The sequence below is a fragment of the Dermochelys coriacea genome, chromosome 20 (assembly GCF_009764565.3).
Source record: "Dermochelys coriacea isolate rDerCor1 chromosome 20, rDerCor1.pri.v4, whole genome shotgun sequence".
Lineage (NCBI taxonomy): Eukaryota > Metazoa > Chordata > Testudines > Dermochelyidae > Dermochelys > Dermochelys coriacea.
In genome coordinates, this window is record NC_050087.2 from 8,053,628 (window position 1) to 8,080,266 (window position 26,639).

Below are 26,639 nucleotides of genomic sequence, written 5' to 3' on the forward strand. Positions count from 1 at the left end.
GGGGGATGCATGGGGCATGGGCACCTAAAGCCCTTGGTAAATCCATTCCTGTCTGTCTGTGAGGCCTGGGCAGGGCTTGGCGGAGCTCTATGCCCTAACACTCCCCCCAGCTGTAATTCTCAGAGCCCCCAGCCCTGCCATGAGTCAGGATCTCTGCAGGGGCACCCTGTCCCTCCCCACTCCCCCCAGGTGCATCCCCATCTCCCCTGCTGTCAGGGGTTCCCCCAGCCCTCGCCTACCCGGACAGGGGGAGGGGAAAGTGGAGAAGTGAGGCAGAGTCCTACCCGAGCCTGCAGGGCAGAGCATGGTGGCAGCCAGGGCCTTACCGTGCTGAATCCCGGGAACAGGCCCACAGCTGGCTGCGCCTCCATGGGGAAGGGCAGGAAGTGCTTGATGTCCAGTGGTGGCTGGATCATGGCGGGGGGCGCACGCAGCATGGTGGGGAGTGGGGCTGCCCGGCTCAGGCTCCCTAGACAAGAGACAAGGAGAGAGCGTTAGGAGCAGCATGGGGGGGCCTGACGGGAACCACGTCTGCAGTGTGTGTGTGTGGGGGGGGATTCCCATCATCCACAGGGATCCAATGTTCAGCTCCCTAACCACAGGCCCTGGGAGCAGCAGCTGCAACCTGCAGCTGGACACCAGGGGGCGCCAGGCTCCCACATACGCTAAACAGCCTGGGACACAAGCTCAGCCTTGGGTGATGGCCTGGCCCATAGGTGCTGGAACGGGTGTGCGGGGGGGGGGGGGGTGTGTGGCCACACACCAGGCTCAAAGTGGTTTCCATCCTAGCCAGGGTTTACGGTTTGGTTCAATGGCTCGCAGCCCCCCTGGCCTGACCCACCTGCGGAGGGAGCCCTCAGGACGGGTCAAGGGATTCTGGCTTGGTTGGCGCAGTTAGGATCCAGGCCTGAGCCCTGCGGGCCAGCCTCCAGCCTTCTGGGCCATTCTGTGCCAGGCCTGGGAGCGGCTCCCTGATTGCAGCACCTAGGTGCATTGGCCACAGGGCTGGGGCCAGCCCTCTGGGTGCAGGCGTGTGCTGCTCACTCCTCCACCAGCAGGCAGCGCCTGGCCCAGCCCTGAAGGGACTCAGAGACCAAGAGGAAGTTAACCCCGAACATGCTGGGCTTTCACAGCAAGCCAAACAGGCTGCAGGTAGGGACTGAGGGGCACTGGCAGAGCTGGGTGTGGGGGACCCCAGGGCTGGGATAGCAGGGGATTATGGGATGGGGCTGAGCAGCACTTGGGGGACAGTGCACACAGGTGTGTAAGCGTGCATATTTTTCCACTTGCAGGTGAACATGAGTGGGGGTTCCATGATAGCATGTGTAGCGGGGGACATGTGTCCATATGAGTGCAGCACAGTCTGGAAGGGCCAGGGCAAGTGGCACTCGTCGGGGTGTGGCTGGTTGAAAGGCACCCGTCTGGGCAGGACCAGATGAGAGGCCTGTCTGGGTCTGTCTGGGTCTCTTCATTTCCAGAAAGGCCCCGTGGAGCCGAGCTCTTTAATTCCCTCCCCTACTCTGCACAGACACCACGGGCCTCTAGGCTCCGACCCCCGCTTCCTGTCTTGGTGGCCTGGTGCCCCCTGGTGGTGGGACAGGGCAGTGCAGCCCTGTTCATGCCTGCTAATAAGGGCAGGGGCTGCCCTGGCTGAGGCTGTGCTGGGAGTCTGGTAGGGCAGAGGGCGAGGGACCTGCACCTCAGGTCACGGGCCAGTGGGATGATCTCCCAGAATGTACTGCAGCAGGCCAGCCAGCCTGTACGCATGCTCCCACACGCATGGCAATGCACCCGACACACGACGGGCCCCCCTTGCACATGTGACACACAACGGCCCTCCCGTGCACATGCGCTCAGCTGTGTGCTCTGGCACACACTGTGATGTTGCATTCTATATGATTTTATGAAAGTATGCTGATGAGTGTGAATATGATGTAATTAAAATATGCTTCATGCAAAAGGTCTCTTGTAAGGTATCATTACAAAGCTTATAATCTACTGAGTATGGTCATCCTATTTGTATAAGTGTATCACTCTTGTATCTGAAACCAGAAATATGAAATATAACTCTGAGGGCCTATTGTAATTATGCAAAGTGTGGGCCATTAATTGTGGTTTGGAATCTTGATGGCTCTCATCAGCCAGGACAATTGACTGTGGCTGGCTCTGTTTGTAGGCAGGCCTTCCTGTGAGTCAGGCTGGGAGGAATGAAGACTTGGGATCATGTCACCTGAACTGGAATCCATCTTTAACCGGGTGTTTTTTCATTGAGAAGGAGGGGTGGGAACCCAGAGGGACAAAGGATTTCTGCCTTATGCAAAAGATATATAAGTGGATGGAACAGAACAAGGTGGCGACCATCATGAGAAATCCCCTAGCTACCACCTGAGCTGGAACAAAGGGGAAAGGATTGTGCCCAGACTAGGAAGGCATCCAGTCTGTGAAAGAAACTTATTGAAATATCTCTAATGGTGAGGTTTTTATCTGTTTTCAGTTTGATTAGACATAGACGTGCGCATTTTATTTTATTTTGCTTGGTAATTCACTTTGTTCTGTCTGTTACTACTTAGAACCACTTAAATCCTATTTTCTGTATTTAATAAAATCACTTTTTACTTATTAATTAACCCAAAGTATGTATTAATACATGGGGGGGGGGTGGAGGGAAAAAACAGCTGTGCATATCTCTCTATCAGTCTTATAGAGGGCGAACAATTTCTGAGTTTACCCTGTATAAGCTTTATACAGGGTAAAACAGATTTATTTGGGGTTTGGACCCCATTGGGAGTTGGGCATCTGAGTGTCAAAGACAGGAACACTTCTGTAAGCTGCTTTCAGTTAAGCCTACAGCTGTTAGGGGAAGTGGTTCAGACCTGAGTCTGGGTTTGCAGCAGGCTAGCGGGGCTGGCTCTAACCAGGCAGGGCACTGCCAGGGCAGGAAAGCAGGGGCAGAAGTAGTCTTGGCACATCAGTTGGCAACTCCCAGGGGGTTTCTGTGATCCAGCCCATCATACGCACCACACCCCAGCAGCAGCCCCATGCAGCAGAAGGGCCTGGTGGAGGGGAGGTGGCTGGGGCCAGGGTGGAGCTGCTGGGGGCTGCCCTACAGCTCTGCAGGTGCTCTGCACTCGGGCTCAGTCACACCTGTGCACCTTGGGAGGGCAGCTGGGCCTGCCCCTGAGTGCAGCCCCAGAGGGTAACTCTGAGCATGTCTTATCAGTTACCTGGCAGAGAACGGGGGCACCAAGGCAGAGAGGCTGCAGGGACTCCTGGCATTGCTGACCCCTGTGGTCAGGTCCTGGCTGGCAGGCCAAAGGGTCCTGCAGCGATTACTGCTGGGAGGCCAGGCCCTGAGGGGCAGAGGGGTGGCTGGCAGCGCCCCTGGCAGCACAGCTAGCTGAATGTGTCTGGGGAGGTGGGATGGTGGTGGGCAGCCCCCTTGGTCCGGACTGGGTCGAGCCGACTGTGCTGCTCAGGCAGCCGCCGTGCAGGGGAAATGCCTGTCCCAGTGCAGCGAGATTAGAGCTGCAAAGCCATTTGCAACTCTCCCCTCACTCCCACCCCAGAGTCCCAGGCTCAGGGTGGTGTCTCTGTCTCGGGGGCATCCCCTCCCCTCCCACACCCTAGCATCACCAGAGAGCCCCCCACCCCTGGCAAGGCCTGGGATCTACCAGCTAGAGCCAAACCATCACGGTCAGTTTTGCTTCCCTTCCTCAGACAGTTGCAGCTGGCGCTGGGCTCCCAGCACTACAGGGGGCTCCGGGGCCATGTTTCCTCTGGTCAGAACCGCCTGGACTAGCAGCGCAGGTGCGACCCCATGGCAGCCCCAAGCATCACATGGCCCTGAGCAGTACCAGGCTGATCTGAGGGGCAGGGCTAGGCTGCCCTCTGACATGGGGCTGGAGGGACGGGCTCCACTGTGCTGGGGGGGAGCACACCCACAGGACTAGCCCAGCACCCCTAGGGGAGCCCTCAGGAGTCCTGCACGAGGGTGTGCCCTCCCCGACAGACTCAGGCCAGCTGCTGGGCCCTGCCCCACATCATAGCTCCCATGGCTCCCTACAAGGGGTAGGGGGAAGGAGCATTATTATCCCCATTGTTCTACTGGGACACTCAGGTGGGGGCAGCATCTCACACAGCAGAGAACCCAGGAGTCCTGCCCCCAGCCTGGCACCTTACCGATGTGAGCACCAGCCCCATCAGAGCAGATGGGAAATCTCCTGGCCCACCTGTTGTCAGTAGAGGGCCATGGGGGCAGAGGGCCTGGCTAACAGCCCCGGCCAATCCTGAGCTGCAGGGAGGGGTCGGGGACATAAGGGGGGAACCCAGCACAGCCGAGGAAAAAGGGGCAGAGGATGGGCTGGAGCTGGAGCTCAGGGGGTGCAGAGCATGGTGCCTTGAGCCCCATGTCCCCCTGCCCCCCAAATCAAACCCCAGGGGCTCATTTAGGCCACTAGCCCCCTCCTCCCCCTCCCAACCATACCCCACCAACCCATGGGCCCAATAACCTGGTATTTCCCTTCCACCACTAATATCCCAGATTAGATCCTTCTCCCTGAGTACCCACTGCTCCCCTGCCTGCCATGCCCAGGCACGGGCCCATCTAACCCACAGCCCTGCCCCTCCCCACTCGAGCACAGCCCCATCGAGTCCATGCTGGCTCCGGTACAGGGTGCAACCCCCCCCCCCCCGCCTCAGTTCAGTCATGGAGCCAGACAACGACCTGGTTTCTGATCCCCCATCTCGGGGGCGCCGGAGTCAGCAGAGACCCAAGGGACTGAGCAAGAGAGCCTAGGGGTGGAGGTCAGGAGAAAAGCCCCAGGGACAATAGGGGTCGGGAGAAAGGCCCCAATGTCGGGGGGGAGGGGCGGGAGGGAGAAAAGGCCCCAAAGCTGATCTGAGTTCCCACCCCAGCACTCTCGCCCCTTGTCCCCGCAAACCCCTCCCTGTCCCCCGGGGTTCGGCTGCGAGACTGATGGGTTGTGAAACGTGATGGGGCTGGGAGTGACCTGGCCTGGCCTGAACATGCTGCAGACCCAGGCACCGAGCTCCCTGCAGCAAACCCTGCTGGGGTCTGTGAGTGGGTGCCTGCACCGGGCGCTGCACATCCACACCACCGCTAGCCAGCCTGGGGGAACAGACACTCCTGGCACCCTCTGCAGGTAAAGTGGAGGCGGCGTGTGCCCATGCGCCCACCTGCTGCCCAGCTAACCTGCATATGCTGCTCTCTGGCTCCCCTCTGGGTAAATGGGGACACTGAATGGCTCCCTGTATTTGCATCCAGGTCATTGCGTCCTAAAGCGCCCCGAACTACCTGAGTGCCACGCTGACCCTATGCTGGGGGGTGGGGGGGTGGGTACGAGAACATCCTGCAGGTTAACCCAAAGGGAAGTGGCCACCCTACGCTGGGAGGCCGCGGGGCAAGCAGAGTGCCAAGCCTAAGGCAGCTTCCTGATGTGGCGGGGTGCTGCAGAGTGGGCAGCTGCGAGCTCCCTCGGGGCGTGGGGGGCATGAAGCATTCCACATCTAGGCGCTAAGAGCAGCAGCCCCTCCAGTAATGGGGGCTCCAGCCCCCGGCTCCGTGGTAGCGCCAGAGAGTGCGACGGGATGGCCAGGTCTGGGATGGGAGAGAAGCGAGTATTCAGGGAGGAGGCCACGCAGCGGAGCTGGGTAATGGCTGTTAATGGCAAAGCCCTCATAATCCCGCACATTGCTGGACTGGGCTGGGGATGAAATCGGGGCTGGGAAGCAGCTGGAGCCGCCTGCCAGCTGGCGTGGCTGCTGCTTTAGCTCCAAGCCGGCTGAACCTGACCGTGGCCTAAGTGTTAAGTTTTGAGAACTTTGGATCTGAAAATCGGGGCGGGGATGGGAGGGGAATTGAGCCACCTGTTATTGGAGGGGCTGCTGCTGCTATTAGCACCGGGCTGCAGTGTGCCCTCCTCCCCCCAACAATCCCACCCACTGAGCTCAGGGTCTGGATAGACAAGATGAACGAAGAAACATCATTCTCCCTAATTCCCCCCCAGGGCAGCTCTGCGCCCCCCTCCCCATGCGGCTCTTCGGCTGCATCTCTGGTGGGGGGAGGTCGGCCAAGCCCAGTGGGCTGGGGGTGGGTTTTCACTGGGAGCTTGGCCGAGGTAACCTCTCAGTGCAGACCAAGCCCTAGAGAGGATTCAGTGACTTCCTGGGCCCAGTCCCCTGAGCCCAGCACAAGCCCAACTTGCCTCTCTCATCCGCACTGTTTTCAGCCTGCGAAATCTCATTGGCTGGTTACCCCACAACATCCTTGTAAAATCTCCTCCTCCGTAGCTGGGCCAAGCAAAGATAACAAACTATTGCCACTGCTGCTGCTGCTGCTGCCAGCTAACAGAGCCACTCCTGCAACTCCAACAACAGAGCCCTTGCTTCTTGCCCAGCACCCAGATTCAAACGCAGGCGATGACAGCAGGTTACACTCACCCTGGGCATCACAACCACCCAACGGCCAGCCACACGCCTCCCCTGAGCACTCGCTTCTCAGCCCCAACAGCAAACGCCAGAGCCTATGTAACCTCCCAGCCCCTGGGCCGGGCACAGCAGGGTTGGATCCGCTTTTGCAGGCCCCAGAGATGCTGCTTCCCTCCAGCTCCTACTCACAGCTCAGCTCCTGCTGCCCACAAAGGGGAACTGACTCCCCCCGGCCCCCAGCTCTGCAAAGCACCTCCCAATGAGCAAAGCGGTGGGGGCTGAGCTGTGCTCATGGGTGGCCCCCTCGATGTGCAGCCAGGGCATACACAGCGCAGGGGGCTCCCTCCCTCAGCAACGGGCACGAATTAGTCCCTGTCCTTAAGGTAACGACCTTTCTCCACCCCAAAGCACATTCCACTCAGGGATCTGCACTATTCTGCAGCCCCCTTTGGGGTAGAGCATGACAGCCACTGATCCATCCACAGCAACACCCTGCAGGAACAGACCCAGGGGTGCAATAGCCAGAGATGGAATTTGCACCAGCTGCTTCCCTTTGAAGGCATCTCATGAGAGCGGGCAGGGACCAGGACTCGGAGCCCCGAGCCTGAGGGAGTTGCCCATCCCCCATAGATTCAGCTCCTGCGGCTGTAGTGTGGGAGAGTGCGGTGGCCGTCACGGTGCAGAGTTCCTTAGCCCAGGTGAGGCGCCGGCGCACGGGGCAGACGCAACGCCAAAGGCCTGGGTGAAATTCGGAGCTTTGTTCGCTGGGGGCAGGAGGAGCAGCTCCCTCCCACCCCACACAGGGCTACCCCTCCCTGTGCTGTCGGGATCCATGCACAGTGCAAGTCACCCTTGGCCTCAATGGCTTAGCATGAGAGGCAGAGACATGGGGGAGGCACGGCTCCATCTGCCCTGAAGCAGAGGCCCTCCCCGGCAGGGCACTTCGAACGTGACTGGGCACAGGAACAGCTGCTTTCGGAAGGACCTGGTGCTCTGGCATCACCACAACTGGGAAACACGGCCCTTGGGTATCTCTTAGGAGTGTTGATCCCTGCTGATCCCCAACCCCACTCTGTACAGCACAGCGCCCCCTGCTGACCTCCGCCCTGCTCCCTGCAGCACCATGCCCTCTACTGAGCCCCCGCCCCACTCCCCGCAGCCCCGCGCCCCCTGCTCACCTCTGCCTTGCTCCCTGCCGCCCAGCGCCCCCTGCTGAGCCCCTCGCTCCCCGCTGCACAGCACCCCCTGCTGAACCCCTCGCTCCCTGCCGCACAGCGCCCCCTGCTGAGCCCCTCGCTCCCTACAGCCCAGTGGCTCCTGCTGAGCCTCTCGCTCCCTGCAGCACCATGCCCTCTACTGAGCCCCCGCCCCACTCTCCGCAGCCCAGCGCCCCCTGCTCACCCCTGCCCTGCTCCCTGCCGCCCAGTGCCCCCTGCTGAGCCTCACTCCCTGCCGCCCAGCGCCCCCTGCTGAGCCCCTCGATCCCTGCCACTCAGCACCCCCTGCTGAGCCCCTCACTATCTGCCACACAGCACCCCCTGCTGAGCCCCTCACTCCCCTACAGCCCAGCGCCCCCTGCTGAGCCCCTCGCTCTCCGCAGCCCAGCGCCCGCTGCTCAGCCCCTCGCTCCCCGCCGCACAGCACCCCCTGCTCAGCCCCTCGCTCCCTACAGCCCAGTGCCCCCTACTGAGCCCCTCGCTCCCCACCGCACAGCACCCCCTGCTGAGTCCCTCGCTCCCTACAGCACAGCGCCCCCTACTGAGTCCCTCGCTCCCTGCAGCACAGCGCTGAGCCCCCTACTGGCTGGGCCCCTTACAGTCTGCTGGGTCAATCCAGTGGGTTGGGCTTTGGCCAAGGGAGCTGCCAAAGGGGCAGCACAGCCCCCTCCTCGATCAGGTTGGGTGCCAGTGCTGCTGCCATTGCTCAGAGCAGCTCTGCGGCTGCTGGGGATGGCAAGTTGGCGAGATGCCTGGGGGACTGAGGGCCTGGGACACATGTGGGAGGGGAGTGGATACTGATCCAGGGCCCCCTCTGAAAGACAGCTTTCAGCCCCACCAGCCCCTCAAGCACCCCCTGACCAGCTCAGAGCCCTGCACCAGCACAGAGCCCAAAGGCAGCTGTGGCTCTGCCCCCACGGTGCCACTCGGGGAGGCAGAAGGGGGCTGGTACAGCCGGAGTAATGAGCCCTGTCCAGACCCCCAGGCAAAGCCCCCTCCACCAAGGGTTCCCCTGGGGGGTGGGGCAGCTAATGGGACCAGCTCCCCTAATGAGGCTGCTCGATGCATTAATAAAAAATGACACCACAATTCCCATGGGGGTCAGGGGGTGGCAGCTCTGACAGGGTCTCAGAGGTGAGGGAGCAAGGCTGGGGCTTGGGACAGATCTCCAGGCTGTTTAGCTCCCCAGAAGGTGAGGGTGGGTGTGATGGGCAGGGCTGTCCCCAAGTCCCAAGGATGGGCAGAGAGTGAAGGGGTGGGTGGGACTCCTGGGTTCTATCCCCGGTCTGGGAGGGGAGTGGGGTCTAGTGGCTAGAGCAGGGGTGCTGAGAGTCAGGACTCCTGGGTTTCGTCCCCAGCTGTAAAATGTGCTAGGCACATCCCTGCCCCTCCCTGTGCCTCAATTTCCCCTCTGTTGCAATGGCCCAGCTGGAAGATGCTGGGAAGGGCCCTGTTGTTGCTGTTCACTGCTTCTTCTCCCACCACTGGCACTAAGTGCCCCTTGCAAAAGGGGCTGAAACCATCTCCCGCCTCCCCGGGCAGAGATCCCACCATGCCGACACATGCATCCGCTGCACCAGCACCAGTTCCCCACACACTGGGTACCACCCAAGCCTGTAAACCTGACAGCGCCAGATACCTGAGTGTAGGGGGTGCAATCTGTGACCACAGTCTGCATCGGAGACAAGTCTGCAGAACCCAACCTCCAGCCCCCTGTCATCCCAGCCCTGCCCCCAGCTCTGCTGGTGCCCCTCAATCCCGGCCCGTAGCCCCCTGCCATCCCAGCCCTGCCCTCCAGCTCTGCCATTGCCCCTCAATCCTGACCTGCAGCCCCCTGCCATCCCAACCCTGTCCCCCCAGCTCTGCCAATGCCCCTCAGGTTAAGCCACAAGTGCCCCAGCCTCTCCAGGCCCATGTCTAAGCTGGGTCATCCCCACCCCTGGGGGTCACTCCCCTTGGATCAGTGATGAGGCTCCAGGCTGGCGCTGCCCCCGCCCTGGGCATCGAGAAGGAGCCATTCATCAGTTCTCCTAGCAAGACTCAGTCGCAGGGACTCGGCCCTCCCAGGCACTAGTCACCAGGGAGCTGTCACTGAGGCACGTCTATGCCCCAATGCCCTGTAACCCCTGCAACCAGGTGACCCCCAGCTAGGCCAAGACCCTGGGACCGGCTGCCCCACACCCCCCAGCCAGGAGACACGCTTCCCCAGGGCCCTGGCCCTCTGCATGGGCCCTGCCACTAGAGGGCGACAAGGGTCCCTTCTCCCACGTTCAGTGCCAGCGTGTTACCCTAGGGGGTACTGTGGAGACCAGGCTCCCCTCCCTCCACGGCCCAGGCACAGTAAACAGCCCCCCAGCCACCAGGGAGGGGTCATAGAGCAGCATGGGGGTGGAAGGGGCCTGATCATCCCTCCCCCACAGCACCTCTCCTCAAGCTATAGCCCTGCCCCAGCCAGTGCCCTGGGGTGACCTCCGCCCCCCAGCCCCCGCCCTTCCTGCCCCTCCCGTCATCGTTGTGGCGGCTCCGAGCAAAGCGGTGCTGTGGGGGGGCCAGGCTGGGGGGGCCAGCCTAGGTCCAGCTACCAAGCGTGGCGGGTGCTGAGCTGAGCAACCCTGACAGGCATGACAGGAGACTCCAGACGCCCATTGTCCAGCTAATCTTTCCGCTCCCGGGCCAGGCACCGAGCGCTTACCTGTGCAGGCCGGGTCCCTGCTGCTGCCCCCGGCGCTGGGTCTGGACAGGGCTCGGCTGGGAACAGAACCCGGAGTCCCCTTCTCCTGCCCGCCCGCAGCCACCCCTCCTCCCCGGTCGCTAACGGGCTTTGGGAACAGCAGCCAATTAAAGGCGCTCAAAAGTGGGGCAGGCGTGCGGCGGGGGGGTGGGAGCCCGGCTTAGGAGAGGCGTGACGGGAGATGACAGCTCGGCTCCCTGGCCCCACAGCTGCCCACGTGCCGGCTCCCACGGCCCAGCGGGCAGCCTGGCATGGATACGCAGGGGTGGGGGGCACTGACTCCATTGCTGCCCAAGCCCCACACAGCATGGATATCAAGGGGATCAACTTCAGAGCCAGAAGCAGAGTCGGGGGGCTGGGAGCCAGGACTCTTGGGTTCTCTCCCTGGCTTTGAGAGGGAAGCGGGGTCTAGTGGTTAGAGCAGGGGGGTTGGGACAGGAGCCAGGACTCCTGAGTTCTCTCCACAGCTCCTGCTCTGCATCTCCATGGTTGATATTCCGGAGCCGGAGCGGCCTCACCAATGTGTCAGAAGCAAGTTCAGTTCATGACCTTTTTGCAGAGCTTGCCCCTCCCCCACCCCAGAGGCCACCCGTCTCTTGCTCCTGCCCCTGCCCCACTCAGGTGGGGCGGTGGGGGGGACACTTGTGGTTGCTCAGGGCAGACAGAGCTTGCAGGAGCAAGAGATGGGAGCGATCCCCGTCCAGCCAGTTGCTGGAACCTCCCGAATCTGTGCGGTGCTGCCCCTGAGACCAGACTTCCCGGAGTGGAGGGAGGGGCAGGGGAATTGCAGAGTCAGGCCAGAGCCCGGAGGTCCCAGCTCCTACCAGGAATGGCCATAGATCCTGTGGGGCTGAACAAGCCCCAACCACGCAGCACGGGCCCCTTGCCAGAGCCCTAGTGCCAGGGGAGAGTGCAGGGGAGAGCGCCCCCTGCTGAGCCTGACCCCACTCCCTGCAGCACAGCCCCCGAGTGCCCCACTGACTGCCAGGGGAGAGCGCCCCCCGCTGAACCCCCACCCTGCTCCCTGCAGCACAGCACCCCCTAGTGCCCCACTGACTGTCAGGGGAGAGTGGCCCCTGCTGAGCCCCCACCCTGCTCCGTGCAGTGGCCAGCTTTGCCCTGGGAGTCTCTACTCCAAGCTCTGTGGCCCATCAGGGCTCACACCCAGCTCCTGTCAGCCCCTCCCCCGTGCGGTCTCTCTGCAGACTGCAGGCCTGTAGGACTCTGGTTCTTGGGTTTCAAAAAGTACCCGTTTTGTGGGAATCTGTGCCCCCCACCCCTCCCAGCTTCCCCCAAATGGCCCCCACAATCTCCCCCTTCCCCCACGGCGGGGCTGTGCACTTGCTACATTCTTCAATTGCATTTTGTGGCCAAATATGGTGTATTCAAAATCCTGCCTACAGCACAGCTCTGCCGGCACTCCTCAATCCCGACCCGCAGCCCCCATTATCCCAGCCCTGGGCTCCCCCCCCAGCTCTGCCAGAGCTCCTCATTCCCTATCCACAGCCCCCCAGTACCCCAGCCGTGAGCTCCCACCCCCCACAGCTCTGCCGGCACTCCTCAATCCTGACCTGCAGCCCCCAATTATCCCAGCCCTCGGCTCCCCCCCTCAGCTCTGCCAGTGCTCCTCAATCCCAACCTACAAACCTGCATTACCCAAGCCTGGGCTCCCCCCCATAGCTCTGCCGGCACTCCTCAATCCCGATCCGCAGCCCCTCATTATCCCAGCCCTGGGCTCCTCCCCCCAGCTCTGCCAGTGCTCCTCAATACCGACCCACAGCCCCCCTTAGTTCACTGCATTCTCTCCACCCTGTCTTGTCCTAAGCAGCTGTTCAGAGATGTTGTGAACATTAAATTGCTGCTCTATATCACCCCAGAAGTGGCTGCAGTTTGCCAGTGTGTTTGTGCCTTATCCAGTAAGTGCTTTTGGACTCTTTGGGGACAAGGAAATGGGACCACCTGTAACACATGCAGGCTCATTCAGGCCCTCACGTTTGTACCTTATGCCACCCACCGCACCTCGGAACTTCCCGGTGACAGGTGGGTCAGAGCTAGGATCCTCCTGCTCCCACAGACCAGGTGACAGAGGAATCCCCATTGCTACTGGGTGTACAGGGCCTATGACACGCAGCAAATGTGAATCCCACCAGCAAGGGGCAGTGGAGCTCCCAGACACACCCTGGTTATAATTTTACTTCTAAGGGTGGGGAACATCCTAGGGAATCGTAACCATGGCGACCTGCATGGCCTTGCCCAGAGGAGCCTGTGAAGCTGCCCCTCAAGCTGATCTACAGCCCTGCCTCCCCAGCCACCTCCCCCAGCTCACCCCAGTTCTGCCCCCCAAGCCCTGCCCCCCAGCTCACCCATGACCTGCATGTCTCTGGGTGGGGCAGCTGGTGGGGATGCAGGGTGCGCCCAGGGCGGGGTGAGGAGGACGCAGGCACCAGGCCAGGCTGCCGGGTATGACGCCTGCTGGGATGCAGGGCCTGGGGGTGAGGATGGACGAGGAGCTGGGGTGGCGAATGGCTCCTGCACTGCTCAGCTCTGCCCTCAATCCCGACTCACAGCCCCCAGGGCTCCCCCCAGCTCTGCCAATGCCCCTCAATCCAGACTCACAGCCCCCAGGGCTCCCCCCAGCTCTGCCAACGCCCCTCAATCCCGACTCACAGCCCCCAGGGCTCCTCCCAGCTCTGCCAATGCCCCTCAATCCCGACTCACAGCCCCCAGGGCTCCCCCCAGCTCTGCCAATGCCCCTCAATCCAGACTCACAGCCCCCAGGGCTCCTCCCAGCTCTGCCAATGCCCCTCAATCCCGAATCACAGTCCTCAAGGCTCCCCCCACCACTCCTCTGCCTTTGCCCTTCAATCCCGACCTACAGCCCCTAGGGCTCCCCCCAGCTCTGCCAATGCCCCTCAATCCTGACCCACAGCCCCCAGCGCTCCCCCCAGCTCTGCCAACGCCCTTCAATCCCGACCCACAGCCCCATGGGCTCCCCCCCACCACTCCTCTGCCAATGCCCCTCAATCCCGACCTGCAGACACCTGGACTCTTCACCCCTAGCTCTGCGGGTGCCCCTAATCCCAACCCATAGCCCCCTGGGCTCACCACCACACCTCTGCCAGGGCTCCTCAATCCCAACCCGCAGGCCCTGCTGTCCCAGCCCTTTTGGTCCAAGAGACAGGTGTTGAGGGTGAAGTCACCCCGATCCCACCCCTGGGAGAGTCTCTGGGGTGGGCATTCAGGGCCCTGCCCCACACAGCCTGCTCCAGCAAAGAGGAGACCCATTCAGGGTGACAGGGCCAGGTCTGGGGGCAGGAACAGAGCCCACCAGGGGCACCCCAGAGCCCGCCAGGGGCAGGTGGAGCGATATGAGTCTGGGGACTCTGCACAGCACCAGCTGCCCCCACAGGAGCTCTCCAGACACCCCTCCCCGGGAGGCAGGCCCATCACATGGCTGGGGATACTGAGGCATGGAGAGGGTGGGAGGTTACCCACGGTAATGGCGAGTCAGGAACAGAACCCAGGAGTCCTGAATCACAGACACCCCCCCATCCCCGGTTCTAATTCCATTCCCCTCTCAGAGCTGGGCACGGAACCCAGGAGTCTTGACTCCCAGCCCCCCACCCTCTGTTCTAACCCACCAGATCCCACTCCCCTCCCAGAGCTGGGCATGGAACCCAGGCATCCTGGCCCCCAGCCCAGCGCTTGCAGCACTCTGTCTCTGGGACACTTGCCAGCAGGGTCACACTCTGGTCCCTGATCCCATGGAACTTAAAGGCCAGATTCCCAAGGGCTCCAGGGGGACTGGCCTCTCCCCAGCAGAGCCCCCCACATTCCCCTCCCCAAATACAGAGGGGGCTTGAAAGTCATCTCCCAGCCTGGCTAGAATAGAACCTGCTTTCAGGGGGGAATATGTGGCCTTCTCCCCAATGATCCCCCCACAGCCCCTCTGAGCAGTTGTGGCGCCAGGTCTCCTGTGTTTGCCCTCTATGCTTCATGCGCCCTGGAGTGGGTGGAGGGGGACGGCGCAGACCCTGCTATGGGGGCAATGAGGCGGAGATGAAAGGCAGGGGGCTCCACAGCAGGGAAAAAAGCATATTCACCCCCCCCCACCCAGAGCCGGGGTCCTGCACTCAGCCTGTCCTTGTGTCCTGGGGGACTGCATACAGCTCCTGTGCACCCCTCCTGAGTCCCCAGCTTCCCCTGGCCCCGCTCAAGAGCTGGCAGGACTCCCCAGCCTGTGTGGTGCTGCCCTGACTATGGCAGAACCCCTGATCCTGCCTGTGCCAGGCCCCTGCCCACCAACTGCAGTCTGGGCCCAGTGCCCTCTCGCCTCCCTGTGGTGCCATGACCCACCGCAGGGCCCAGCCTGGGGTGTGCACAGCCCTGTCTGCGCCTGGGACAGCTCTGGTCAGAGAGGTGCCAGCCCAGACATAGGGCATAGGACCTGACTCCCAGGAGCAGAGCCCGCCAGACCGGGGCAACAGCTGGAGCCCCCCTCAGCTGGGACCCGAGGCTCCTAGCCCAAGAGCCCTGCTGGCGGAGACCCCAGGGCTGCCCCCAGGGGATTCCTGCTGCACCCACAGCAGATCTTAGAAAAAAAACATCCTGGCTACACGGGAGCATGGCCAGCACCAGCGACTCCTCCACAGCCCAGGGGAAATTCCCCTCCCTGGGGGAAACTCGCACCTCAGTTCCTGTCTGATCAACGTTCAGTCACTGGAGCTTAGAAAGAACCCAGGCATCCTGGCTCCCAGCCCCCTGCTCTAACCCCAGACTATCACATTCCCGTTTTTGCCGCTCTCCCCCAAGACCCTCCCCATGGCAGTGCAGCCGTGTGCATCAGTCACACGCTAAGGCTGGCAGTGCCACTTCGCTCCTCTGCCACCCGGTCTCTCCCTGGCTGGCAAAAGGGCCCCACTGCCAGTCAGAAACAGAAGTCCCATGATGCAATGGGGCACCATGCATAGTATGAGCGAGGGGAGAAGCTGGGGGGCTGTGGAGTCACTAGAGAGGCCCAGAAGAAATCCTTGGGTCCAGCCTCCTGCCCCCATTAGTTCCGATCGGATCTCTGGGCCTGACCCACTGCACCCCTATGAGCCAGGCAGGTGGGGAGGAGCAGTCTCAGCACCCACCCAGCACATGCCCCGGCCTTGGGCGCATCATTGCATTTAGGGCTGGGTGAACAGCCCTGTGGCTGGCCAATGGGCACAGGAGGCCTTAGGGGGAGGACCAGGAACTGCATTTGGTGGTGCACAGTGGAGGGTGGGATCTGCTGCCCAGTGTGGTGGGGTAGAGTGAGAACCGGCCTGGCCCTGCCGCCCCTTATGTGTGAGCCTGAGGCCAGCCCTGCTGCCCGCCCGCGATGCCCCCTCCCCTAAATCGCAGCCTCTGGGCATGCATGAGGCTGGGATGGGGGCTGGGAGTGGGACTCCTACCCCTGCGATCTGGGGATGCCCAGTCTGGATTGAATGATGTGCAGCAGGGCCCAGGCCCCAGGGCTGCATGGCTGGGCATGAGGCCCACAGAGTGCTGGGGTACACAGCACTTCGGGGGACCCTGTGCAGCAGCCAGCCCCAGCTCACTCATGCCCCCTTCCCCCCCAGCGTGCCAACAGATTTGGCCCTGGCTCCGTGAACCCCTGGCCCTTCCACATAGCAGGGTGGGCTCTGGTGCACGTCCCGCCCCCCCGCCCTGGTGCGCTGGCCGCCGAGAGCCTGGGGGCCCCCCTTGCCCATCCGGCTAGGCCCGTCTCTGCGCAGCCTGGGAGCAGTCGGGCGGAAAAGACCCTGATTGTTCCTGACAAACTGGCCCCATTTCTCCGCTGCCAGCACGGCAGCTGGCGGGGGCTGGGAGCGTGGCTGAGAGGAGCAGGAGCGGCTCCGTCACCATGGGGGGCTGTGCGGGCACCCAGCGGGCAGCAGGATAGGGTGGGGGAGCTGCTCAAATCGGAGACTCCTCCAGATAAGCCTGTTGCCCATCCCCCACGAGAGCCCCCCAACTTCTCCCGAACGAGCCCTCTCCTTGGCATCAGTCCCCCCGCCCCGTGTGAACGTCAGCCTTGGGGCAGCCCCTTCAGCCAGGTTCTTCCATGGTGTCTTGTAGGCCCTGGGTGAGGGGACCTGTGCCATGGTGGGGCTGAAGGCTGCAGGCTAGTTCCAGCGCTGGGCCCAGAGCAAATGCCTCCCCCAGGCCGGCAATGACGGCTTCCCACACCCAGATCGAGCCCCGGTTATACCCAGGGGACACAAGGCTGGCCCTGAAGTCCTTAATGCTGCCCCCTCCCTGGCCTGCTCTGCCCAGGGCATGGCTCGCTGGCACCGCAAGGCCTCATTACCCGCCCACCCCACCACTCGGGTGCCATCGACCCCTTAGGCCCACGCAGCCAGAGAGACCTGCGATCTGCCGGGAGACTTGGAGCCCAGGCAACACCAGGGGATACTGAACCAAGGAGTCCTGACTACTGCTCCTCTCCCCAAGCCAGCCAGGGGACACTGGAATCCTGCTCCCAGCACGAATCCCCATCAGGGCCAGTCCCAGGAGTGGCAGCCCCAGCTGTGTCCCCCCTTGGGGCAGGAGGCAGAATCCCTCCCAAGCCCCACCAGAGCTCTGCTTGCTGTCCAGACCCCAGGGAGGGGGAACTGGGGGCCAATGGGGGAGCAGGTCCCTGGCTATCCATCCTGGACGGGTCTGTCTTATCTCCTCTCTCACACGACGGACGGGCCTGAGGCCCGGCAAACTCATTTCACAGTCGCCTGCTGGAGTCTGACCACCCCTGTGCCCCAGGGAGCTGCGGGGCTATCCCAGGGAGCAGCCCTGGGTTCTATCCCCAGCTCTGCAAGGGGAGTGGGGTCTAGTGGTCAGATCAGGGGGCTGGGTGTCAGTACTCCTGGGTTCTATTTATGGCTCCGTGAACTTGGATGCATTCTTCCCCTCTCTGTGCCTCAGTTTCCCCTCTCGACTGTCGGGTGATATCCAGCTGCTCCTTGGGGGCTGTTGATATCCCTGACTGTGAATGGCTGGGTGTTCCTCAGGGGAAGGTGCTAGGGGACCCCCAAGTTTTGAATTGCCCCCGGCCAGTGCCCAGGACATTGTAGCCGTGGCAGATGGGTGTCCGACCCTGCAGCAGTGCGGCTGGGAGCAGTTGCTGCTGTGGGGGCTGAGGGCAGCAGAGCCATGACGGGGCAGGGTTGGGGTTGTTGTCTCCCTGTCCCTAATGCCCTGGCGGGGATACCTGAGCCCTGGAAGCCGACTGCCCTGCCCCAGCAAGCCCTGAGCCTGCGTCTCTGCCACAGGGCCACGGGTCTCCCCCACCCACCGTCAGGCACAACCACCGGCAGCTGGGCAACTTCCCAGATGTGACGCCTGCCCGGCCAGGGCTGGAGCCCCCAGGGTCCGGTGAGAGACTCACCCACTGGGGCATCTGGCACTGCCCGCTGAGGGGAGGAGGAGAGCAACGTGGTGCAGGAGATCCTGCAAAACAGAAAGTTCCCAGCTAAATTCCTGCAATTTCCTCAGGCCCAGGAATTTCCTGAGCCAGGCTGGGGATGGAGGACAGGGGCTGAGGCTCTTGGAGGGCTGGAGTCCTTGGGGGGATGGGGCTCTTGAGGGCTGTGTGTGTAGGATAGGGGGTCTGTTCTGATTTCCTCAGGATCCCAGCAGGGCCATAATTCCAGGGCAGGTGTTTGGCCAGTGCTTGAGCCCTAATCCCCTCTTGGACCCTCCACACAGCGAGGCCCAGAGGGACCAAATCCATCTGAGCCAGGTGCTAATTGGGAAGGTCTCAGAAGGGTGGCCAAGGCAGCAGATGATGCCAAGTGCCTGGAGGAAAGTGACCCTCACCCGGCTCGGCCTGCTCAGTACCCCCAGGCTGGCACCAATACTGGCTGTGCCATCAGCCTGCCTGGAACTGTGTCCTGCAGCGCCAGTGTGGGATGAGCGCTGGGCACCCCATCCTGTGGGGCTGGAATGGGGATCCTGCCCTAGGACAATGCACATCCCCACACTCCAGAACTCAGCCTCCTCCGAAACCCCACCTTCCCCCACCAGCTCCAGTACAGCCATGTCCCCTCCCATTCCTGTGCCCCCCAAATTCCCAGCACCCCTGCCAATGCCCCAACATCTCCAGTGCCCCCTGGCACCCCTGCAGATGCCAGCGTAACTCTCTAGCAAACTATGTGCCACCTCCCTTCTGACCCACTAGAAGATAACTGTCCGCTACTGCTGCCAGTCAGTGGAGTCGCTCCTGTATCCTAAGGGGCGGCGCAGGAGGCTGGGGGGCAGCAGGTTCATTTCCCCTGCGGTGCAGGTGCCAGGCAGCAGCTCTGGGACGCACCAGAGCTTGGCCTCTGTCCAGCCAGGATCCCCGGAATGGTGCCAATGGCCCAGGCAGCGGCACCATGAGGAGTCAGCAGGACCCATCAGGCAGAGCTGCCCCGGGGCCAGATCCAGTGCCCACTACTATCTTGGTGTTGCTGGAGGCACAGCCGCTTCCCTGCCCCACGGCCAGGCACCCACCAGAAGAAGCAGGATTAACCAGTCCCCCTCCCCCCTGCCCAGAAGACTCCCAATGACTCCCACCCCCACCCTCCCCCAGCCGCTCCCAGAGACCCCCCAACCCTCTGCAGATCTCAGCACCTCCCTTCCCCAACCATTCCCCCACTGCCCGCACAACCCCCATCCCCATCCCTCCCACCCCCTCCAGATCACTGCACAGCCATGCGGCCCCAAGGCACACAATCCCTCAGCAGTTCCACTCCCCAGATCAGCCCCCCACCGCCCACACATACACACATACCTGGCCCAGGGAAGGCCCTGCCTCGCCTGCCAACCACAAAGGCCCCACTCTGGGGTAGGGAGTCAGCACCTACCAGATGACAGCACCATGCCCAGGGGGCAGAGGGGGCAAGAGCAGGGGTGGGGTGAGAGGAAGCAACAACTGGGGTTGGGAACCAGGACTCCTGGGTTCTATCCCAAGCCCAGCTCACTGTGTGCCCTGGGAAGACTCCTGCCACCGTATGACTCAGTTTCTCCCTTTGTGCCATAAGGGTTAGTGATGTTGACACACTTGTGAACCCCAGATGGGTAACAAGCAGCACCATGTATCCCCTGCAGGGGACACTCTCCTGCCCAGATCACAAGCAGCCTTCCTAGGTGGCCTGGCATGGAGCTGTGCCAACCACCTTGTGGGGGGCCTGGTGCCCGGACCCATCATGTCCCCAGCCCTCCTGTACCCCAATGCCATGGCCCCTGCACCAGAGAGACAAGCTCCCAGCTTTCCCCATGGGAGAGGGGCTGCCCCTTCTGGCCCCAGGCAGGCAGTGCTGGGTGACCTGGCTAAGGAGCATGGTGCCCCCCGATGGGCCGTGGCTGAGCTACTGCCCACAAAGCGGGGGCAAAATTGAGCCAGACGCCCCCTTGCTGAGGGCCATGTCTCACTAGTGGCCTCTGGTGAATGGCTCTGGTGCAGGGGCAGCTGTTGGCTCCTGGCCCTCCTGCCTCAGGCCCTGCAGACACCAGCAGGGGCCATTCATTCAGACTCACCCCCCTCCTTGGGCAGGCAAGGCCGAATGGCCCAGTCCAGCATAGACCTTGGGGCACAGCCCCACGGATTCAGGCCCTGAGCCGCTGCCTGCAGGGAAATGACGCTCCCTTCTCCTCCGTCAACTCCTCCCTGCCAGCGCTTTCTCTGGCATTGTCTGTGATGAGCTGGGGCGCCCCCAAGAGACAAGCTGGGTCACCCTGGCGAGGGACTTGGGGGCAGCAAGCCATTGCGGCCATTAACAGCAGCTAGGGATCTCTGGTGCAGGGCGGGTCCTGAGCACGGGGGGCTGGCACGGGGAGGTGGGATCTGGGGTTCGGTGCCATCCCTTCTGGAAGTGGCAGGGCTGGCCCGGCCCCAGAGCCGCAGGCATTGTGGCAAAGGGGCAGCCGTGCTGCAGGGCGAACAGCCAGGCTCAAGGTCGCGACCCTGGCACAGCCCAGATGATTCGGTGCAAGTGAGGACGGGAGGGCACGGCAGTCAGCCACCGGGAACCAAGCTCTCCCCAAGTACCAAGGTGGGCCCAGCTCAGCCCAGCCAGGCTGGCCTTCTGGCTGCTGACTGTGGAGAACAAACTGAAAAGGGAACCCATCAGCACGACTCTGCTCAGAGATAAAAATAACCCGTTAAGCCACAACAACCTGCTTATATAAAGGCCGGCGGGTGCCGCGGTACAGCTAAGAGCAACCGGCCTCCAGTCGGGGGTGGGAAGAAGGGGGAGGGGACAGACTCAACAACCAAGCCAAGGTCCCTCGGTTCCCACTCCCCACAGCACTGCTTACCAACTTCAATGCCACATCAAATATCTAGCAACCCTACAATAACATTGCAGTGCACACGGCCCACTGAGCACCCTACCAAAACTATCCAGTGTGTGACACCCACTCAGCATCCTACAGTAAGAATCTAGTGTGAGACACCCACTGAGAACCCTATCGTAACAATCCAGTGTGTGACACCCACAGAACACCCTACCAAAACAATCCAGGGTGTGACACCCTGTAGCGGGGTGGTCACCCGCTCTGGCCTTAAAACAGCCCAGGAGAGGGCTGTGGCTAGGAGCAAGCAGTTCCCAGGCTGACTCAGGGAAGCAGGCTCAGCTGTGGCCACACCCCAGGCAGGGCTCAGCTGGCCCTTATAAGAGGGCCGTGGGCCAGGAGCAGAGAGTCTCCTCTAGCTGTTGAGTGAGATGGGCCTGGCTGCTGGGGAGTGGATCAGGGTACCTGAGGTGAAGCAGGGCTGGGGAAGGCCAGAGGAGCTGGGAGACTCCAGACTGGAAAAGCTGCAGACCTGGCAGATGGCCTAAGATAGGTACCGGAGTTGCAACAGGGCAGCCCACGGATAGGCCGAGGCAGCAGGTCCAAACCCCCCTTGCCTGTGATGACTGGCTTATACACTGCAGTCCACCCCAGTGTGGTGGGCTCAGTGGTGACTGGCAGTAGCCAAAGACTGAGGCGAGGTGGGGATAGTGGGTGGGGGTTCTGTGGGGAGGGGAGACCCAGAGACTGTGGGGGTACTGCCAGGGGGCAGTACTCTGGGAAAAAGGGGCACCGGGGTCTGGGAGGGACATGGGGACCAGCGGCAAGTGGGACACCAGCCTGCAGAAGGTGCTCTGGAGGCTGGAAAAGCTAATTTCCTGAGAGACCAGCAGGAGGCGCTACAGGGGTGAGTCTCGCCCCATGACATACCCACTGAGCACCCCGCCGAGACAATCCAATGGGAGACACCCACTGAGCACCCTACCATAACAATCCAGTGTGAGACACCCACTGAGAACCCTACCATAACAATGCAGTGTCTGACATCGTCGGAGCACCTTACCAACACAATCCAGTGTGTGACACCCATTGAGAACCCTTCCAAAACAACCCTAAGTTGTGACAACCACTTAAGTGCCCAGTGAGGGTAGCCTAGATCAGGCTTGCCTGCCACGCGGAGCCTGGTGAAGGGGCTGCAGCCCTGGGCCGGGCCAAATACACAGAGTACAGTACGGCCCGGCAGGGAGATTTCACGGTGCGGGGAACAAGACGAGTCTGTCGGGAGGTTGCAAACCCCAAGTGCCCCTGTAATGCCGCAGGGTCACCAAACCGTGGAACCACAGAGATGGGAAAATGGGCAGAGTCAAGGTAACCAGGCACAGCTCCCTCCAGTTCTCTGACCCACGGCCCCCTGCCGGCATAGCCCAGGGCTCTCCCTTTCCCCATCAGAGCTCTGCTGCTGTCCCTCAGTCCCCACCTGCCGCCACCTGCTAGCCCAGCTGTGGGCTTCCTCCCGCTCCTGCACAGAGCTCTGCCAGTGCCCCTCAGTTCTGACCCACAGCCCCTCTAATGTGCCAGTTCTGGGCCTCCCCAAAGTGGCTCTGCCAAGGCCACCCACTTACTCACTCATGGTCCCCCCACACCACATAGTTCCACTGAAGTGCCCCCGTCTTGCCCTGCAGCACCCCCTGCTGGACCCTTGGAGCAGAGACGTGCCCCTGGGATGCTGAACCCAATAGGCATGGGTCTGTTTACAGTGACTGGAGGTGGGCACACAGCCAAGGCCCTTAGCCCTCAAAACCAGCCTGGGGCCTGTCTCCTTCCGCCCACGTGCCCTGTACTCCCCGCTCCCGCTCTGCCCACTCAGCGCTGAAGCAACCATGACACCTTGCTGAGCGAGGGGTCCTGTGGTCCCTGCCCGGCCGACACCACAATGGGCAATGGCTGGCAGCCAGGGGAGGCACTCAAGTGGGGTGGTGCAGTGTTCGGTGCAGGTCCCCACCCTCCCCCAGGGGTGTTCTCCCCCCCATGTCCCGGCCCCAGCACTTCACAGGGAGCTCTCTGCACCCCGCCCCTACCGCCAACGCCCCCAGGCACCAGACAGGCAGGAAAGAGCATGGTTGGTTGTTCTTGTTCTAACCTGCTGGGTTTCCCAGCCTGCTGCCCCCCACGGCTTTGTTTGGTCTCACCCCAATACACTATGTCTCCCCAAATTCACTCCTCTTGCACACGCCCTGCCAACAATGTATCAGTTCTGCCCCCCTCTCCCTCCTGCTAGCCAAGCTGGCCCCCCCGTGGGGGGGGGACCCTGCTCATACACAGACACACACATGAACATAGACAGACACACACACACACACAGACATGTTGATATACTGATACATACACGTGCTGACACGCATGCACACAAACACACACACACACACACTGACATGCGGACACACACTGCTAATTCACATGGAGTTCTTTCACGCCAACTGACATATTCGATACCCTATGCTGGACAATCTAATACAGCCTCATCCCCTCAATCCTGACCTGCAGCCCCCTGCTTGCCCAGCCCTGGGCTTCCCCCATCCCCCTCCAGGTCTGCCAGTGCCCTTCAATCCCGACCCTGCTGTGCCCAGCTCCTCCTTCCTGGCTCAGCCGCTGTTCTCTGCCCAGCTGGGTGTCTGAGTGCGGGTAATTCCTTGGGTAGCTCCCCCTGCCCCATGCTATCAATCCCTGATGCTGATGAGATGAACACGGCCCTACTAGCCTTGGGCTCCCTCCCCATTATGGGGCCCTGGGGATGGGTGCTGGTCTGCAGAGTTGGGGCAGGGTGTTATAGTGCAGCCAGGGCAGCATGGCCTGGAAATCGGGCTGGGATCCCTGAGACCCTGGGGCAGGCGGGGTCTCAGGGTTAGCAGGGGCAGTCCCCCCTACAGCCTGCTCAGCAGAGGGAGCTGGGGGGGCACTCCATGACTTGCTGCATGCCCAGCTCCTCATCCGGGGCCCAGCATCCCCACTGGTTGTGGGAGGAGCCTTGTCATGTGCTGGGGGGGTCTCCCGCTCTGGCACAGGACAGCTGAAGGATGGGGCACTGGCCCTTCTTTCAGTTCCCGCGGGCGCCAGCCCTAGTTCTGTTACCACGCTCGGCCTCGGACAGAGACACCCCCCCAAGCCAGTCAACAGGAGCAATTCTCTAGGCTTCCCTAGCAAGTACGCTTGGGGCTGGAACCGGGTTGCCCACCACGGTCAGCACCCACCATGGGGGACACTGCTGGGCCCCTGCAGTCACACACGCCCACGGGGGGGGGACGGTACAGTGAGCCCAACGCAGCAGTTTAGCACAGGAAGTGAAGGAGACCCCCATGTCCAACAGCAGAAGAGCTGGCATGGCAGGGGGTGGAACGCTCCCAGGACAGGACAGGACAGGACACGCTGGGAATGCCAGCTCTGGGCAAGGCGCTGCGGGAGCAGCATGGGCCACGGATGCCCGAATTTCACATCTCATCAGAAAGCTGGTTCTCTCACCAGGCCCCCTGCTGTGCCCCCACCCCACTCCCTGCAGCGTGAGGCCCCCACCATGCCCCTGCCCCCATCCTAGGGTGACCAGATGTCCCGATATTTGGGGCTTTGTCTTATATAGCCGCCTATTACCCCCCACCCCCGTCCTGATTTTTCACACTTGCTGTCTGGTCACCCTACCCTATCCTGACAGCATGATGCCCCTGCCACCTCCACCCTGGTCCCTGCAGCACGAGGCCCCCACCATGCCCCTGTCCCCATTTCCACAGAATGGTGCCCCTGCAACCCCCCCACCCTGGTCCCTGCAGTATTATGCCCCCTGGCACCATGCTGGAACCTTGGTGTCAAAAGCTGGGCAGGACCTGGGGGTTCCCTGGGTCTGGCCCCAGAGCAAGGCCTGTCGCAGGCAGGAGCAGGAAGTGGGGTGGTACTGAGGGATCCCCTCACTGCAGCCCCACAGCCATGCCAGAGCTGACCCCTTCTCCTCAGGCTTCCTGCACCTGCCTAGACTGATGGGGGAGAGGGCTGGGAAAGATCATAGTCCAAACCCCTGCCGGGCACCATCACCGAGAGCTGCCCCATGACGGGACCCCTTGCACTGCCGCTGAGTGCTGCCCTGCAACGGGACCCCCCGGCACTGCCACCGAACACCACCTGGCAACGAGACGCACCGACACTGCCACCAAGCGCTGCCCCCCAATGATGCCCCCCACACAGCCCCCAAGCGCCGCCCCGCAACTGGACCCCCCACCCAGCCACTGAGCGCTGCCCCGTGATGGGACCCCCTGGCACTGCCACCAATCACTGCCCTGCAACGGGATGCCCCGGTGCTGCTGCCAATCACCACCCCACGACAGGACCCCCCACCACAGCCACTGAGCACCACCCTGCGATGAGACCTCCTGGCACTGCTGCAGACCGCCGGCCCATGACAGGACCCCCTGGGCGCTGCTGCCAAACACCACCCCACCATGGGATGCCACAGGCACTGCCGCCGAGTGCCGCCCTGCCACGGTACCCCCCGGGCATTGCCACCGAGCGCTGCCCTGCCACGGGATTCCCCCGGGCGCTGCCACCGAGTGCCACTCTGCCACAGGACCCCCCTGGGCGCTGCCGCTGAGTGCCACCCCACCACGGGACCCCCCGGGTGCTGCCGCCCCGCCACGGGACCCCCCCCGGGCACTGCCGCTCAACAGGATCCTGGGAGTGTCTCTGGCACCTACCTGGGAAATATCTGGGGCTCTGGCCTGAGTCCATGTCACACACACAAGGGAGTCAGAGGCATGAGACCAAGCACTGAAAGAGAGGGAGGGTGACAGGAAGTGGGAGAGAGCGAGCGAGCAAGAGATGAGCCCAGACAGGCAGCCCCAGGCACGGACAGCCCCGAACAGGGACAGCCCTGGGCACAGACAACCCCAGACCCCCGGGCAGAGCCAGTCCCAGCCCAAGTACTACTGAGGGGCTCTCGGAGCGAGCTGAGGGAAGTCTCGGCCCAGGGGTCTACCTCAGCTGGATCACCTCCATGTTGGGGGCCCTGGTCCCCTCCCCACCGCAGACTTTCTGGGCTGGTTCCAGCCAAGACCAGAGCTGCCAACAGAGCCTTTCTCCCGGCATGGCCACCCCAGCCATCCAGAGCAGGGGACCCCACTGACACCATTAGACCTGAGGGGAAGATGGGGGAGGCTGGGGCCCAATAGAGCTGTGGGTTGGGGGGCTGACCTAAGGTGCCCCAGAGTCTTTGGGAGCCTGGGGGTGCCCATTCCCCCCCCATGGCTCCTCACCAGTAACAGCTTGTGACACAGCCAGGGCAGGGGTGAATACAGACTCAGCAGTGAGGGCAGCACCTGCTTCCGGGGGTGGAGGTTACAGACTTCCTGAACGCCCCCTTCCAACAGCCCCCATAACCTCTAGAGACCAATAACCCAACCCCTGGCAAAGGACTCGGGGGGGTTTTGTCATCCGCAAGAGCTACTTCCACCCCCTCCCAAACCTCCCTGCAACTGATGTGAGATACAGCGGGACTGAGGGGCACTGGCTGAGCTCAGGGGATGGGGGGAGCCCTGGGCTGGGATAACAGGGGGCTGCGGGTCAGGACTGAGGGGCACCAGCAGAGCTGGGTGGGTGGGTGATGCTGGTTTACCACCTGCCTGCTCTGGCCCTCGTTCTGACTGAGCTTATGGGGAGAGTGGAATGACAGGGGGCAGAGGGACAGGATGGGGGAAGAGGGACGGGACGTGTCGGGGGGAGAGGGACAGGATGGGGCACGGGGATGGCACAGGGGTGTCAGGGGATAGAGGGACAGAGCAGGGGCAGAGGACTGGGGTGCTGGAGGGCAGAGGGATGGTATGGTAGGTGCTGGGGGGAGAGGGATGGGATGGGGCAGCTGGGGAGCAGAGGGATGGGATGGGGGCAGAGAGATGGGACAGGGGCAGAGG

General features: G+C 62.4%; 1 protein-coding gene across 3 annotated transcripts in view; it reads right to left on the minus strand.

Annotated features, from left to right (window-relative positions):
- ZNF385A (zinc finger protein 385A) overlaps nucleotides 1-26,639 on the minus strand; it is a 65,888-nt gene that overhangs the window by 37,736 nt on the left and 1,513 nt on the right. The window contains exons 1-2 of one of the 3 annotated variants that reach the window (XM_043506756.1): nucleotides 6,460-6,583; nucleotides 285-469 (exon numbers count right to left, since the gene is read on the minus strand). In XM_043506756.1, coding sequence (XP_043362691.1) covers nucleotides 285-437 — 153 coding nt within the window. In that variant the 5' untranslated portion in view covers nucleotides 438-469; nucleotides 6,460-6,583. Of the gene's footprint in view, nucleotides 1-284; nucleotides 470-6,459; nucleotides 6,584-26,639 lie in introns of those variants that run through there. The other 2 variants (XM_038379397.2, XM_043506755.1) reach the window with 2 other exon arrangements.